The sequence below is a fragment of the Nothobranchius furzeri genome, chromosome 7 (assembly GCF_043380555.1).
Source record: "Nothobranchius furzeri strain GRZ-AD chromosome 7, NfurGRZ-RIMD1, whole genome shotgun sequence".
In the NCBI taxonomy this organism is placed as follows: Eukaryota; Metazoa; Chordata; class Actinopteri; order Cyprinodontiformes; family Nothobranchiidae; genus Nothobranchius; species Nothobranchius furzeri.
Genome location: NC_091747.1, coordinates 47,110,665 through 47,128,913, shown reverse-complemented (window position 1 = coordinate 47,128,913; position 18,249 = coordinate 47,110,665). Strand labels below are relative to the sequence as shown.

At 40.2% G+C, this 18,249-nt stretch overlaps 1 protein-coding gene across 2 annotated transcripts in view; it reads left to right on the top strand.

The window, feature by feature from the left end:
* malrd1 (MAM and LDL receptor class A domain containing 1) overlaps positions 1–18,249 on the top strand; it is a 60,932-nt gene that overhangs the window by 27,258 nt on the left and 15,425 nt on the right. For both annotated transcript variants that reach the window (XM_054751494.2, XM_015954646.3), the window contains exons 20-26: positions 3,454–3,611; positions 9,641–9,821; positions 12,039–12,167; positions 12,249–12,407; positions 14,572–14,729; positions 17,483–17,684; positions 17,962–18,240. In XM_054751494.2, coding sequence (XP_054607469.2) covers positions 3,454–3,611; positions 9,641–9,821; positions 12,039–12,167; positions 12,249–12,407; positions 14,572–14,729; positions 17,483–17,684; positions 17,962–18,240 — 1,266 coding nt within the window. The remainder of the gene's footprint in view (positions 1–3,453; positions 3,612–9,640; positions 9,822–12,038; positions 12,168–12,248; positions 12,408–14,571; positions 14,730–17,482; positions 17,685–17,961; positions 18,241–18,249) is intronic.

The window sequence follows — 18,249 nt, the reverse complement described above, 5'->3', positions numbered from 1 at the left end:
CAGCAGTGGTTCTGCACAATGTTTAATTCAGAGCACAGACAAAATCAATGATCTATTTCACAATATGTGGATGTACAGCAGGTTATCAATGCAAGACTGAAATCCCATTAACCTAATCCATGGTAATAAGCTGTACGTATGAATAAACTAGCAGAAATATAAATTATATTGCAAGAACCTGAATATTACTGCACCTGTCTGGGTTTAAGCTTCAGCAAACTCTTCTAGTTTAACTGGTGTTTGAATGGAAAAAAGCAGGAATCAGATAGACCCATTCCACTGGAATCAGACTCAGTCATATTTTGCAATTTTCTTGCAATAAAGAAAACCTGCAAAATAGCCTGATACTTTCAGAATAAAAGTCAAGCAGTGTTTAATCAATTTAACGAAGATATATTATGACTTTGTCCCTAGTTGTATTAGTTCTGTGGCCAATACCAAACTTGTTCATGATGTTCTTTACAAAAATCTCTCAGATAAAGCAACTTCAGCTGTTTTATCCTGGACATTTTCAGTACCTTCCAGAATGAGCTGTTTCAGGTGTCTGTCACTTTAAGAAAATATGCAGGAGCTTGCCACGCCCACCCATCGCCGCTCAGGCTGCTACTATAAGCTGAGAAGCTCCGATTAAACGAAGGGGCTTGCAGAAGAGCCACTACTTCTCCAGCCTGGTGTTATGCAAATGTCTCCGTTTGTGACATCACAAGCGGGGACTTTTTGAATCCGCTTGTTTTAGGCACATAAACCAAACACTGACATAAAACAGATTGACAACCCTTTTTTCACATTTGGAGTGTTTATAGAGGCAATAGAGAGTCACATGGCCGCGCATGCTAAAAGTGAGTTTTGCATAGTATGTCTCCTTTAAAGCTTTTATTGTGAATCCAGGAAACAAACAAAAACGTTTTTGCTTAAATTATTAAATGATTAAATAACAAATCATCACACCTTGGTGAAAATCTCCACTTTTGATCCATCCCTGTGGGGAGCAGCTGTCCTCGGAAAACGCGTTTGTGGAAATTTCTAATAAAAATTCTTACAATACCAATGAAATTAACCCTATAAAGTTGCTGGTTCTCAGTTAAAAAAGACACAAAAGACAAATCACCTGAGATTTGAAACTAAATATTTTGTGAACATTAACTTTGCAAAATAGAGACTTTAAAGGGATACTTAGGAACGTTTTCATATTTTTAAATTGTTTTCTTGAGCCAGTATGTGCTAAAATGACCCTTTACAGGGTTAATGAAAGGTCACCCAGCCCCTATTGCCCCCTGTGGCCAGAATATTCCACTTGCAACTTCAGACTGGCGGGTTGCTCTGCTGGGACAAGTGAAGCTGACATACCTGCAGTCTGCTTCCAGCACATTTCCTGCATGTTTTACACAAGCCCCCACAATGCGGCTTAGAAATTGGTCTCAACCCGGATGTACCAAAAATTGCAGTTCCACCCTCATCCACTGGCGGCTGGTGTCAGAAGTGAGCAAATCCTCATTGACTCCCATGTTAAAAATACCAATTTCACAGCAGAAATAAACATGTTTACAGCCTGGTACCAAAACATGTTTTTCGTTTCAATCATCTAGTTTACACTCATGACAACTCTGAGGGGGGTGCATTTTTTTCTCACTCTTCTGTTTAAGTGTATTAAAAGCCTAAAATTCTGTATAATTAATGAGCATCAGACCCACGTGACCACAGAGCTAGCTCCGGGGAAAGGCCTCAGTAGAGTCTCGGTCTAGCTTGGAAACTGATCCGGCATTTTGAGTCTCTGTGTTTGTGTATTCTTTTTTGGATATTTTTAGTGCAATTGTTGGACAAAATGACTTGCTGTGGCATTAATTGCACTAAAAGAGCATCCAAGGAGTCTCCACTTCATTTTTTTCTGTAAGTAAAATTATATTTATGTATTTTAGGTCACTGCCGAGCTGAGCTTAGATTTTAACATGTACTGTTTAACCATGAAATTTAAATGTAATAGGGTAAAACCCAGTGCATTTAACATAATGCTGCATTTTAGAAAATGGGTTGAAATATAACATGTTGGTGGAGCTGGGTTCCGACTATTGGCTTGTGGAGCTCTCGGGAGACCTCTGTTTTCCACCCGTTCTCGCCTCCCCGTAGCTCGGCGCATCTCTGTCTGATCGCGGCTCCTGTCTCCGGCTTGTGGAGCTCTGGGATGGAAACCTTTCCACCCGGTTCTCCCCAGCGGCAGCTCTGCGCATCTCAGATCGCAGCGGCGCTTGTCTGCTGTGCGGCTGCCGGCTTGTGGAGGTCTCGGAGACGTCTGTGTTCCACCCGGTTTTACCCAGCGGTCAGCCCGGCGTATCTCTGACTCAGAGGCTCTGGTGTTGTGCACAGTTAACTCCGGTTGTAGCTAGGTTGCTACCTCCGTTAGCTTAGCTCCCACCTCCGCATTAGCTTTGGGTTAGCTTCAGGTTAGCTTGTAGCTAGTTTGACCGGGTGTCGTCAGTTGATCCCAGCCATACAGCCCCACCCTCAGCTCCACCTCTCTTCCCTTTTATGGAATTGTCTGGACTTGACGGAACCTGTGACACGGTCAAAATGGCGGTGGTGGCCACCTCCCATTTTAGTACAAAAACTTATTATTGGAGCCTATGGAAACCCATTGTCCATATATGTATATTGATGGTTTTACATCATGAGCACAGCCTATTAGTTTAATTTAGTGATTAATCACTCCTGTAGACACTAATGAAGGCTGGGGAGACATTTTAGCTGTTAGATTAAGGTGTTAAAAAGACGAACGCAGTGAAGAGAAAGGTTTTACTTTCGGTTCTACAAACAGACACTGGAGGTGCTAAAAGAAAGCCAAAACTGCCTAGTTCTCCTTTTAAGGATGCCATAAAACCAAATTGACACTTTGTTTACTCGCATCAAATGAAATCTCAGCAAATCTTTCTGTGTGGAGTCAGTGTCTATGTGTGTTTTCTGGAAAATCAATGAGTCGATAAATAAAAGAAAGATGGAGTGAATATCTAGAGCAGCTGCATGAGTCTCAGACCGTTCTGGCCTCTTGGATTGAATTGTTGCCTCTTTAATGCACAAAATGCCCCAAGGCAAGCAAGTGAAACATGCTAGGGCTTTCAGTTTGTGAAATCCTTACAGACAAACACATACAAAACAAGAAATCTGGATTTATTTTGTGTCCAGAATAACCTAAAAAAGAGGAAGCATCCTCCCTTTGAGATTCCACTCAGGCTCAGTTTTTGATCTAATTTTCTAACCTGAAGTGCTTCCCTGTGTCAGAAGCCAGTGACACAGTAAAGGACATGTTTGAGATTACTCAGCGACCCCCTGACCCTCCCTCCTCCAGCACACACTCCTCCTGACCTTGCTGTAATTTGTCTGGGACTCTAAAGAGTGAGAGAGAAAAGAAATAATCTCTTTGCTCCCCTCCTCCATCACCCCTTCTCTTTTCTACCCCTGTAGGTCATTTTATCTATCTGGAAGCGACGCCTGTGGGACTGAAAGGTGATAAAGCTCACATTAAAAGCTCTGTTTGGAGAGAGTCCAGCGCCATCTGCAAGCTCTCCTTCTGGTACTACATTTCCCATAAAGCCACAGGAACCATACGGCTGCTGATCAAGGTAAAAATGATTCGGATGAAAGACTTTAATCCGTACACAGAGGTGATAAGAAGAATCTGTTTCAGTCAATTATAGTTTACGAGACCAGCTGCTGTATTTCAGTCATGGTTGCTATGGTTACGCGCCATCAGAATTAAAGCCTGACTATCTTTAATTATGCTAATATTCACAGATATGCCATCATATCATCATATCTGCCCTTCAGTCTGAAAGTGGGATGAAGCTGACAGTTTTCCTCCAGTCTCAGATCTATTGGGGGGTTGTAGAGGGTGGAGGGGAGGGATGGGGGGGTGGGGAGGCCATTGAGAGGAGCCCCACCCTAACATCAGAAATCAGAAAAGCTTTATTTGTCCCACAGGGAATATGGATAAAGTCCAGTCCTGCCAGTTTTCAAGGCTTCATGCTTGTAAAGCATTAAGTCTGTGTGGTTCAGGAGATGAATGCAGCTGCTAACCACATGAATTCTGCAGTTGTTCAGTTTTCATTCAGCTGTCTGTGTTCTGTCAACATTTTACTTTGTCAGGGTGACTGGGGGTCAAGGTGTTTAGTGCAGAATTGTTCCTCCTTCTGGCAATGTGAATAAAAGGATTGTATCTGTATGCACACCAGCTACAGGACTGGTAATGAGTAGTTCTGTGTGCAAGTCACAGATTAAAAGTCAGGTTGGTTTGAAAAGTGGTAGATTTTTGTCCCAAGACCTTCTGTGGCAAACCATTTTAACATTTAATCAACAATTGGACCTCTTTGTAATTCCCTTTTTATATAACAATAATATGTTTTTATTAGTATAAATTGCAAATGAAAATATCAACAGCAATGCTGTTACTAGTAGAAATTGTAATTTAGGATATCCATAATAGGAATTCTTCCTAAAATGAATTATGACACATTTCCCATTCATGTGTATTGGGTTCATTTCCTAATCACAAACGCATTCTTCCTGTCTGGACTGGGAATTATGGCAGTAGAAACTGAATTCTTACCAGAGTAAACTCAAATTCAACTGTTATTATTTCAGATAAATAAAACTAAAGCCATATTCCAGCTATCTGTAATTACAATTTGGATATTCAAATTATTACTCATTTGATGTGAAATTTTAAAGATTTGAGACTAGCCATTAGCTTATCAATCCTGAGAAGCATTGAGTTATTATGATTTTTATGAAACTTTTAAACATAAACACTTTAAAATGGCCAAAATACCTTCTGTAAAGCGTGTTCTCCTTGTGTTTCCCTCACTCCTACCCTAACACCGGTGTACGTTGATGTTCTATTGATTTGTGCTGTTTTTAATTCACTCATTGCATAAACTCTCATTGCTATTGATCCCATCCTAAATCTGGATTCTGACACCATGTTAGAAATGTAAATGATGGGGTTTTAATAGTATTTAAGTCGGGCCCTGTGGCTCTGTGATTGATTATGTGACTTTCTGAGAAGCAGATGATTAATGTGGGTGGACTGTTTCACACAAGAGAAAATAGAACATTAGGCCTCATAAGAATGTTGGACCATGGACATTAAGAGAGGGCATAGCTGTAGATCACCAGGAAGGATAAGACAATTAGTAAAAAGTGCTTCGGTGAAAAATTCTGCATGATTTTTAGGATCTTTTGTTTTTATTGAGAAAGAATGACATAATGCCATATGTTTTCATATTATTTCAGTTTTACACAAAATCCATTATTTTTTTTAAGGAAACTGGTCGTTTGGCTTTTTTTTTTGGTGAAATAATCATCATCTAAAAATTAACTTATCATATAAACAACCATAGAAATGTGTTTTTATTGAACCAGACAGAAAAGATCCTTTGAGCTTCTTTATTTTACACGTGCTGCAATAAACCACTACCAAATAGTTGATCCACACCTTACATCTGTAAAAAATCTGCAGGAAATAAGAGTTTTATGTCTTAAAGAGAATTATACAGAACAATCATAATCATTTTGACCTTTGTAAAGGTGTAGAACTCTGAAAAAGGATTTTAATGATTTTTTTCTGATTATGATTGGTTACTCTGAACTGTTCATGCAGTCTGAACATAAAAACAGTCTCCTACACCTATGTGCTGCATTAGTTTCAGATAGAAAACAGACAGTGAAACTCTAGGATCTGAAAATCCTGACTGATCTACATCACACTGTCACTTAACATTCATGATTCACCCATCTTGACTTGGTTTAGCGTCCAGGAAACAGCAGAGAATGACTCGACTAGCAGAAGCTAACCATAAGCATTAGCAGCTCCACCACACAGGAGAACTCCTCCAGGCTTGTCTTATTTGTGGAAATAAAACATCAACGTTGCAAACCAGTGGTAGAGTTGTGTTCCTGTTAGCCTATCCAAATATCAGTAAGCAAGACTCCAAATCCTGCTGTGTTGTTCGTGCTGATCCAAGGCTTGCAAGGCGTTCATTCCTACCATAGACCAAAGGCATTGATTCAATGAGCGAACCACACCTAAAATCTCCCTATAAGCACAACTAAACAATAATCCGTACTTTGCTCTTGGAAATACTTAGTAAAATTAGACCCTCTTCCTTACCCTTAGATGCATTATGAATCATCTTGCTGTTATGATGACTGTCGTTTGCACGTTTGCTCACTTATCTCTGTGGGTTCAAATGTGGCTTTGAGTTATGGTAAATAAACGTCTCCCACTCAGCCATAGAGCGGATGTTTTACTCACGTTAAATGTGGCGTGACTACTCTAAAAACAAGAGCGTGGTTTTGATTTATAAACAAAGAATCTAAGTAATGTCCTCTGTCGTTTTTTAAACTTAGCAGAGGAACACAACATTGCTCTGATCTGAAGGTGAATCAGAAGAAAAAACAGCTGCCATAAAATAAAGTGGGATTTTAGCTAAGTGGTAATGCATTTATGTGACAAACTTTGTTTTATTTAGCTTCCTTTTTGCCATTTTTTTCACATATCATAAAGAAATAAAGCAACGTGTTTACAATCACTTTTGGCAATCTGACTTCTGAACAAAGAGCCTGAAACTGATCGAGTGATATGCTGAATGTATCACACTCAGGCCTGTCGCTTTATAGATCAAGCTTTCGCTCCACGACATAAATCTTGATGACTCCTGCTGCAACGCCGACTATTAATCTGCACTCTTCTCTCTCAGTAACAAGATTATTTCAAGTCGGGGCTCCACATGCGGAGGAGACGAGCCTCACCCAAGGGTGCATTTTAATAGGCTTTCAAACCACAGAGCAGGGTTTGACTTTGACTGTCCTCTGGTTTTCTGCACAAAAGAGAAAAACTCTCCTCCCTGCAGTCGAGCCTCTGGTCATCTGCTTTAAACACACCAAATGTAATATCTCATGATCTCTTAAGGATTTTACTCTTGGTCAGATGTGAGGTCATCAAAGTTTCACACAGCTGGAACTGATTCTCCCTCCCCGAATCTGAATTAATCACGAAACATTACAGTCCTGCTCTTAGTCAGATTAGCAGAGATTATAGGTTTTTACAACTATAGCAGAAAATATTAGATTCATGAAATTCACCAGCGTGTTTCGTGCTCTGGTGTTGAGCTTCCTGGGAATTCTCCGGGAGAAAACTCTGGATCCAATCCAATCCAATCCAGTTTTATTTATAAAGCACTTTAAAAGACCCAGCACAGGAACAAAGTGCTGTACAGAAAATACATTAAAACAATTGACTAAACAGAAAACAGCAAAGATAAATAAAACACATGATACATAAAATTAAAATGGCCCTATATTAAAAAATAAAAACTTGATAAAACTTGATAAAACCGCATTGAATCACCTAAAACAGCTAAAATAAAATAAAAAATAGAAACCAACATCTCACAAGGTATCAAAAGCCAGGGTAAAGAGGTGGGTTTTCAGGAGTGCCTTAAAAACAGAGGTATGATTTTTATGAAACTCTCTGGAGGTAGAACTTCTCCATGTTCCACAGGTCTTTTGGGGCAGGTCTGTGGCCCCTCACACTCACTATTGGTCTCTCCTATAGGGAGCCTAAGTCTACTTCCGCATCATGGGTCCCCGGAAGCACAAAAAAATGAATGCAAGTCAACGGGGCTAAAAATGCTATTTTCTAATCCGCTTAGCCTCACGCCCTGGATCACACATATGTTGTACTGCAATTTAAATGAAAAGTAATGATGGGTGTTTCAACCACGCCAGCCCCTTAATTTGAGATTTATCAGCTTACAAAAGTTCATAATTAGCATGACTACAAACTAGAAATCAGCACGTCGCATATGTGACGTCAACACATAATCTCCTCTCCCCAAAGTAGCTGCTACTAACCAAATGACCAGATTTATGGTGGTTTTTTCCTCCTATGGGAAGTTTGCTGAACTTACAGCCATTTTCCCTCAGTTTTCTCTCTGTCTGGTTTGATGACGTCACTTCCGTGAAGCGCATTTGTAGTCCTGGACTTATTTGCACACAAAACCTAAAATAGTGTTTCCCCCCATTTGAAAATAAACACGTTCTTGGTATCAAAATGTGTCTTTAAAATTCACGGACATCATATGTGAAATCCATGGCACAAAACAAGCGGAATTAGAAAATAGCATTTTTAGCGCCGTTGACTTGCATTCATTTTTTCGTTCTTCTGGGGACTCGTGATCCGGAAGTAGGTGAGCGTGACTCAGGCTCACTATAGCTAAACCTTACATACACAAGCACGTGTACGCACACAAGTGCTCACATGGTGCTCTCACGAGTATGGACCCGGTGTTTTTGACACATAATCTAGGGATAAATGCAACAAGAATTATTCCCGTGTGTTTTTCAGCAAAAAATGTCACTTTTTAATCTCCTCATGTTGTTGATGCAGTGATATTTTGATTCTATATTTTTGTGTCCCTTTTGTCTCTCCCACTTTTTCTGCGGGCCTAGAACCAGATTCTTGCACATCCTTCATTGTTTATTTTTGGGAATTTTTTCTGCCACCTCTTCCTTTCCTCTCCCCCGTTCGCTTTCAAGCTCATCTCTATGTCTGTTGGGCTGTAAAACAACTGACAACATCCATAATAAAATGTTGGTATCAGGTGAGGCGTTATAGCTGGAGCTGCACTGCTGCACCTGTGAGAGTAAAACTGTAAGACTTGTCTTCGGCACTCAGACACCAATTCTGAATGCTTTACAGGCGGGCAGGACATGGGGGAAAAAACAGACAAGCACACACTGTAAAGGTCCGGAAAATAACCCGGATATTCTGGTAGTTGAAACAGGCCTAAAAAGACCCAGTTGTCAGTTAACAATTATTGCCAGAGTGTGGCTAATTATTACCCAAACTTCTAAAGTTGGCTAATATTTGAGTTGTTTTGGATCAAAGCCGCTCAGAAATATATTGACAAGACAAACTATTTGTGAAGACTATCACATCATGTCCTCATTAAAGAGGATGTTCGGTAATAAAGGCAATAAGAAAATCGATTCAGCAGATTACAGGGTATGATCTGTAATCACAAACACTGATGTGTACAAAATAATTGCTGCAGAAAGGTTTCCTTCATCTTCCAGGTTCATGCTGGAGGTCTTTAGAACATGGTGTCTCTGTAAATGTCTCACTGATGCTCTTTATGTGACATAAAAAGCACAGGGGAAGTACTGCCTCATAAAAAAATACATCCACAAAGTCCCTTTTTAAAGTCACATTTGCTGTATTAATTGTGATTTAGAGCTTGAGATGCATGATGGGAAGAAAAGCAGAGGGCTTACAGAAGACTACGTTCAGATTTGCCTGTTCATATGTTCCACATGTGGTACGGGAGAAACCCATTAGTAGAGCTCAAGGCAATGAAATTATTACAACCGTGTAACATTAATGAGGTTTGAATGACTTCTTTTGGATGGAATTCGCAAAGTTACTTTCACCTCGGTTTTCCCAAACAGTATTCCATGATGACACGTGACTGTGGGTTTGAAGGATGAATCCCTGACAGTAATCGTCGCTACAGCGTTGAAACCATTTGTTAAATCCACAACAGTGACGCCACATGATTGTCTCTTCTTTTTTGTCATCTCCTCCTCGCAGACGGAGAACAGCTTAATGGAGATGTGGAACAAAACGGGGCACCAGGGAAACAAGTGGAACCGAGCAGAAGTCCCTCTGAGGAACCTGAGGAGGTTTGAGGTGATCTTTGAGGGGATTCGATCGATGGACGTGAGCGGAGGAGCAGCGCTGGACGACCTGGAGTTCATCGACTGTAGTCCAGGTAGGCGGTACACGTCTCTTAATGATTCTATATCAAACAGGCAGGGGTGCCTCCAGAAAAAATTTGATGCAGGTGGCCAAATGGGGCCAAAGAATTTTTTTGGGGTGGCACACCAAATTGGTCCTCGTTGTAACTCTGGGGGAGTTTATCTTGTGGGGATATATTCCATTGCTGCTTTATTAATTTTTATTTTTTTAAAAAATCAGTACGTGTCTAAAACATTTAACTTAAATTTTACAAACACAAAATTTTTAGAAAAATACATTTGTCCTTTAAAATGTTACTTCAAAATAAAACAGTTTTTTGTTTAATTCACCTATTGCTGTGTTCACAAAAAATTATGGATAAAAACTTTTTTTAAATGGTAAGCAGCAGAAACATGTCTATTATTTTTTTCATTTTGATTATTTCTTTACTCATTAATTGTATTATTTTTATTTTGTTTTACAATTATATCTTGAATAAATAATATCAATTTATGATTTGAGTGAACATTAATATGATTTATTACCAGTGGCATTTGCTGGGGGGGGGGGGCAGCAATTTCCTAGGTGGGGGCCAGGGCCACCCCTGGCCATCCCTGGCCACCCCTTGGGGGCACCATTGCAAACAGGTTCTTAAATTCTGTTATGTTTTGTAAACCTGACAAATTGAAACAAAAACTCTCCAGATCTATATTTTATGTGACATTCTGATCTGAGCCATAATATCCAGTCAAATGCAGACATTTCCCATCATGCACTGGGCACCTGGGGCACCAAGAATTGAAATTATAATTTTTTTCCCTCAACAAACACACATTTTATTAGCAGAAACCAATTAACTTTAAAGGGACATTGCAAAATGTACCTCTTAAAATTGAATCTATGACTTTTTAAAACCATAAAAAATGTTGCTGAGTTGAATGTTTTGCGAGAAACTTCATATTTTTCTGCCTTGATTGTAACCTTGGAGCTGAAATCTGTCCCCCTGAAGTGACCAGTCGCTTTAGTTCTGGAAACATTTGCACACAAACTCTGAGAGAATACGAGTCATTCTCATAGCTTCTTCTTTTTGTCAGGTGGCATTCATTCATTCATTAACATTTCAAACTGTACTTCCAAAGTGGTACTGTACTACCAAAATGTACTTTTATATTATTCTTATTATACTTTGCAGGTGCAAATAAATGAGAGTAGTGTTAAAAATCATTTATTTCGATATTCCTCATATTTTCTGTGGGATGATGCTGTGGAGTTTTGTCCAGATGTTTCCAGCTGATAGTTTGAGGTGTGAGTTGTCCACTGGGGGAAAACCTGGTGGTCCTTCCTGTGTGAATTACTCGCTGACAGATTCTAGTTGGTGTTTATGTCCGAGACAGATCTGAACACACTTACAGATAAATACTGATCCGCAGTCAAGTGTGTGTGTGTGTGCATGACAAACAAACCATTACAGAGACACACATGACCTCAATCGACTTCAAATGATGCTAAAATGGGTTTTCAGTTCCCTCAGAAATGGTTTTACCCCAGACAGCCTCCTAGGTTTTTTACACGTCTCTGCTGTTGACGTTGCACAAACATCTGCACAGATGAGCGTAACGTAGATTTATGCATGCAGTTTCTGATTGCTTTGACTGTCCTGATGAGTTTTTGCTCCTGCGGTTTCACCTTAAGTGAAAACTGGACCGATGTTTTTGTCCTGAAATAGAGGAGCTTCACTCAAAAAAACAATTCTTGGCCCTAGTAAACACCAGCTAAAACTTTTATATGAGATTCAACTAAAATGCATTTAACAAAACTTTTTAACTGACATCAAATGTAATAAATGTAAACCTACACTAAGCATCCTTGGTGAACCCAAATCCCATTTTTAGGAGTTTTTAATAATTTGCCAGGGGACAGCAACGGCTCAGTGTGTCGTTTGTGCTTCATTTGGGCTGAAGAGGAAAAAAGAAGGAAGCTGCATGCACCCAGTACCCCCCCCCCCCCCCCCCCCCGACATATTTTTTATTTTTTTTATTTGCCCTGGTAATCACAATCTGAAACTGCAATGTAAGGGTGAACTAATTTTTGTTAAATCACAACCGTTATTTATTAAAATAGTTAAGGTCACCTTAAAAAGTTATCTTTTTTGTGCTATACATGAACATTTTACATTTAATTAAATTACATAAGGTCTTCTTCATTAGACGATCCGTGTTTTCGGTGTGTTTAACACTCATGTGTGTTTCAGGTCAGGTGGAGCCGGGCGGCTGTCCTGCTGTCACTGACTTTGTGTGTCACGGCGGCGGCTGCGTCGAGTCCCACCTGGTGTGTGACAGTCACGCCGACTGTGCTGATGAATCTGATGAGATGGACTGCGGTGAGTTCAGATCAGACCAAACCCATCACATCAGCAAAACTTCCAATCCACACGTATTGTGATTGTTTTTTTCTCTTGCAGACTTCATTTACGACTCACCCGGTGCTTGTGACTTCAACGTGAAGGACAGCTGGGAGGAGAGGTGCCAGATCATTCAGGACTCTGATGATGACTTCGATTGGAGGTTCGATCACAAAACGGAGACACCAGGAGCCGGACCTTCATCAGACCACAGTCCAGGTCTGCATGCGCTTTGCTGCTGACTCAATAATGAACAAAAAATCTGTTTTTGCTCAGGAAAAATCTCCAAATCGCTCCACAAAATAAAAGGTTTGACACAGAACTTGCTCAGAAGAACAAGCAAAAGCCCTGCTGTTTCTCACCACCGTCCTCTTTGATTTCCTCTCCATAGACCAACTTCAGAAGGAAATCACTGAGTGAACAGCAAGTGAACAGTCCATGCAGCTATGGTGAAATATTAATAGTGCTGTCAGATAAATCATTTCCCAGAATTAAGAACAAGCAGCATCTGCATCTCTGTGACATCTTCTGTTTTCAGCTCCGTGTGGAGCTTCTGTAGGTGACAGCAGGTAAACAGGAAGTTCACAGCAATGTGTGACAGAAGGGTTAATGACATCAGCCAAATAAACATCAGCATGGGTTTAAATTAGCCGCAAAACACTGGACTTGTTCACGTTGTCTGCAGATATAATTATTTCTTTGTTTGTTGGTGCTTAATTGTAAAAATGAACAAAATGCAATTGTTTTATATATATATACACACACACACATGTATGATGATGATGATGGTGGTCAGCAAAAAAGACATGTGGTCTACTCTATATTATACCACAGTACAGGGTATGTAATCAGTATTGCTGCTTTAAACAGTGTGAAAGTGTCTGATTAGTTTAAGGAGAGAACAATTAGAAAAACCTATTTTAACTGATTTTAGTTTTCAAATTTCAATTTTTCTATTTCTTCTAGCTGGATTGTTCATTTCTTACAGTGACAGCATGTATCTTCCCTGGCGATGGGGGGCAGCACTTTTCTAAATGTTTGCAATCAAGCAGCATTTTTGTGCTCGAGTAAGACCTTACCAGCAGATGGCCATTAGGGTCAAAAATCCCTGAAAGCGCAACCTCTAGCAGAAAACAAGAACATCAGATTCCCTTTCATCACTGGCAATGAGTGAAGAGGTAAATGAGTAAAACAGCGTTTATTAATGATGAAAGTTTTGTAACCATTTGTTACAAATCAGTGAATGCATTTTGTCCTCACGGGCTTCTGTTGAAGGAAACATGGCATCCAATATGGCGTCGCCCTGTAGAACAGATTTTTATGGTTATATGTTATGAAACTGCCAATATTTTTCAATAACTGGGCATCTTTTAATTCATTTACAACTACATTTTGATGGATATTTCCAGAGATTAATGGTAAAAACTACACATTGTCACTTTAAAGAATTTCTTTTAAAACTCTTTCTTCAGTTTTTATGAGTTATTTTTTTCATCAAAAGAATAATTTTAGTTGCACTTTTTAATTCATGCATTAGATATATTTTTCTGCAGGCATACTAAATCATTCCTGACTGCGTGTGATTCCCCTGGACGTTTTAAGGACGTTGTGAATCACCTTTCCCCTTTTTGCTGACTGATCGTAAAGCTGAGGACAGAACTGTGTTCCTTTATGGGCGACGGTGCATCTGTCTCCCTTTGAAAACACAGCTGTAACTCCTCTTTGTGTTGGCCGACAGTGTGGTTGCTTCTTATTGGCTCGTTGAGTTTACTGATCAGAGGGATGAATGTGGCCATTCGCTGCTGGAAGGACTTATGATCCATTCACTGAGCAGATCAATGAACCTGACCATCTGTATAACGCGCTCTCTCTCTCTCTCTCTCTCTCTCTCACACACACACACACACACACACACACACACACACACACACACACACACACACACACACACACACACACACACACACAAAGAAATAGTCTGTAGTTACATTATCCGATGGTGTTAACACCAAGGATCAACAGCTGTTCTTTGGTTACACTGTTTACAGGAATCTGCTTCCATCTCGTTGTTTTGTAGAGGAATCCGGAGTTGTGGTGGGAAGCTGTGTGATAATTCCTCCTAACTCATGTGGAAAACTCCCACTTTGGTTTAGCTTTGCACAGATGCCGTTTCATCTCCGAGTCTAGCTAAGATGTGTTTGGCTGGAGGCCGTTCCACTACCATCCTCTTCTGGTTACATTTAATGTGGAAGAGTTATTAAATGTCTTTCCCACCATTAAAGCTCTGATTTTTCTTTTACTTTTACAGCTTCATCACTCATGGCTGTGAAATGTTTCCGTCATGTCTCACATCAACACGTCTTGCCCGTGTTTGTCCCCATAGGTGGCGAGGGGAACTTCCTGTATGTACACTCGGCCTCTCAGAGGGAGGGCGATGTTGCCAAGGTGACGACCATAAATCCGTTTCCTGCCAGCACTGGTTTGTGTCACCTGCGCTTCTGGTTCTTCATGCATGGCTCTGACAGGATGGGAACGCTAAAGGTGACTCGTTTCCAGAGATGACCCTCCTTTTCCACGTTTCATCAGCCTGTGATGTTTTGTTTTTCTGTTATCAGCTGATCTATCGTAAACCAACCTGAGGGCTTAATTTGGACTTGTCAGAAATTTGACTCACTCTGTCACCGCTTTGCACAATGTTTACTGTCAATCAGCAAAAAGCCCCAGGAGGATTCGAAAGCCGGTGTGTCTGCAAATAAATCCTCGAAGCGGCTCACCTCACAGACCTGATTAACTAATCTATTTATGTCTGTTTTTAGATGCTTTACTGGAGTAATTTCAGAACAATGATCCAATTAAAAAAAGAAAGAATTAGACGGGAATGTTTTCTCCACAGTCGTAATGAGGGACTTGAAAATCTCCCAACTGGAGCGAATTTTTAATGATCAATGACCCTAAAATGTCCTACAACATTTAAACTTACATTTTAGTTTTGAACGTCCTTGATATTAACAATTTAATGAAATGTGTTGCACACACACACACACACACACACACACACAAACACACACACACACACACACACACACACACACACACACACACACACACACACACACACACACACACACACACACACACACACACACACCCGGGGTGTTAAAAGTCTCTAACAGCAGCTACATTATCAAAATCAATGAGAACTTTCTAGACTTTTGCTAGATAACTAATAGAAATGACCAGGTCACATGGTGCATTGGAAGCATTTCAGAACATTTAGCATCAGTTCTAAAAACCAAAGTGTCATGATTAGTTTTATTTGCAGTCTGGTCACAAACGCCTCCCACGGTGTCGCATATTTCTCCCACTTTCTGACTCAGAAGGGTTACAGGTGTCCAAAACCACTTTTGAGCAGTGGCACCCCAGGAAATCTTTCATGGGGGGGCTCACAGCAGTGATGTGCTTCCTTTGCACATTTGCAGAAATGCGTCCTCTTGCGCAAAATGGATCCCTCATGGATTGCGAGACCCTACAAGCTGCATTTGTTCTGGCAGTGCTAAACAGTCAACTCTTATTTCATATTAGTCGTGTCTCAGTACCCAAGTATGCTGGCACATTCTTGTGTACTTGACAAGTATGTTCTTGGCAAGTACAGCAGAAAGTTCCTTCTACCGAGAATGAGAGGATGAGGACAACGTTTGGAGCAGAGCCGTACTCCGTTGCATCATGGCTTGTTGCTACAGTTCTCAAAATGACACGACAACAATAAAAGTCTGACATTTATTAATATAGAGGTTTATATTTGGTTCACTTTTGATCAAAACTGATAAAATACCAGCATTTCTGCTTTTAAATGAAGAATAAAGCTTATTTTCCATCAAAACAAAGCTGCTTTTATTTTGATAGTGATTTAGCTAATTAGCACTTTGAGGCACCATGACAAGTCTGAAAAAATAAAATGAAATACACAGCAAATTTCACAGGTTACACACAATTATTCACAGTAACAGACAACTTTATTTTTCTTTGTTTGCATTTCCGATATAAAACTACAGTTATGAGCTTTCTCTGCTGTTCGGAGTATAACGGTTTGCAACGCAATGCATTGTGGGATAGTTTGCAGTCCCAAGTCCTCAGAAAGATGCATCCTTGATGCAACGGGCAGAGCTAGTACACATCCAAGAACTTGCTTTGATATGTACTTAGGATTGGAACAGTTCTTTAGAATTTATAACACTTAAATTTGTTGCTGTTTAAAAAAAACATCCACACAAACCTTTGGGATTTAAACTTGGGTATGATTATGTAAACTGATGTACTAAAATAATTATTTATCAACGTTTTACTAAAGTACTTTGGAGGGGTGCTCTAACGTTTATATCTTGACTAAAGAAAATGATTGTATGTTTTTTTTATTAGCATGAATGTGATGTACAGTATGTAGGGTGTGGTATTCCCTGGGGGGACCAGTGGGGTGCCCATGGTCCCCCTCAGACACCCCTTGGGGCGCCACTAATGAAGTTTGTTCTGCAAATCCTTTAAAAATGCTCAAAATTTGAAAATGAAAAAAAAAATAATAAAATAAAACCATTTCATATGGTGATGTAAATTATTTGATATCACAACAGATGTATGCTCCCTGGTGTGCACAATAAATGTATTAGGTCACAGTTTAGCTGTTAATCCGCTTCTTCCTCACTAGCTTCTTCTTTTTATGCTGGTTCTGGCTCTCTTGTTTTTGTTTATTTCTTAACAGTTTTATTATTATTTTAGTTGTTTTTTTCTCTTGAGGCTGAATACCACCCCTACTGATTACATGCAAATATAAGTTGTTACCTGAGTGAGATGCAGGTGTGCAGAAAGACCTCCTCTTCACGCTTGACTCAAATGGAAAGCAGGCTGGTAAAATTCTGCTCCTAGTGACCATGAAAGACTCAGCCAGAAGGGAAAAAGATCTGTTTACAGTTGAGTTAGCAGAGATCAAACCCAGGTAAAGTGCACAGAGAACATAACGTGTCAAAGGAATGAAGAGTGACTGATGGTAAATGCGTTTAGGGGGCAGGAAGATGATGCCACTGGCAGAAAAGTAGGGTAGGACTGCATTTGAAGACAACAATAAAGACAGAGAAAATGAAAAAGTATAAGTGTGTTTAAGTTTAGCTCCACTTTTACCCAAGTAGAAGATGCAAATCTGTTAAAGGAACCTATTTCTTGCTCTGTTTGAGGTATTATTGGGTTACTTGATATTATACTTCTGTAATAAACTGGATTCTAACCCTCACCTTGAAACCTATTAGGTTTATACCGTTGGATCCAGTGGTACACGTTTGCTGATGTGGGCAACGACTGGAAACCATGACAACCAGTGGACCTACGCCAACATCATCTTGTCCAACACGCTGCCATTCAGAGTGACGTTTCAGGCGGAGGTGGGTGGAGACATGTGGACAGACATCGCCCTGGATGACATCTCCTACACAGCAGAATGTACCGTTGGAGGTAAAATTATTCAACTTTCCTTTTATTTATTTATTTTTTACTTTTCTGCTATTTATTTCCACACACTTCCATAATTATCCTACAGTTTCCACTTCGATTCCTACAGTTTCCCATTTGTTTTCCAACATTTTCTGTTCTCCAACACTCTCTTTTCCTGCGGTTTTGCCCAAACCTTCTAGGAATAGAACATTGGTCCACTCTCTTCTTCTGAAGAAATGAAAATTGTTAAGATTACACCTCTGGCTGCTCTGATAGACCTTGTGCATCTCCACTTCAGGACCAGTAACCCCACAGCCCCTGACCTGCAGCGTGGACCAGTTCCAGTGTGCCTTCTACTTCCAGTGCATCCCAAAGAGCTGGTGGTGTGATGGAGAGCTGGATTGTGCAGATGGATCTGATGAAGAGCGCTGCCCGACTAGAGTACCTGGAACTCTTCCCCCTCAGGATCACTGTCCTGTTGGGTTTTATCAGTGTTCCGATCTCCGGTGCGTCCCCTCTGTACTGCGCTGCGATAGAGTCTTTGACTGTGCTGATGGAGAGGACGAACACGGCTGTCGTAAGTTCA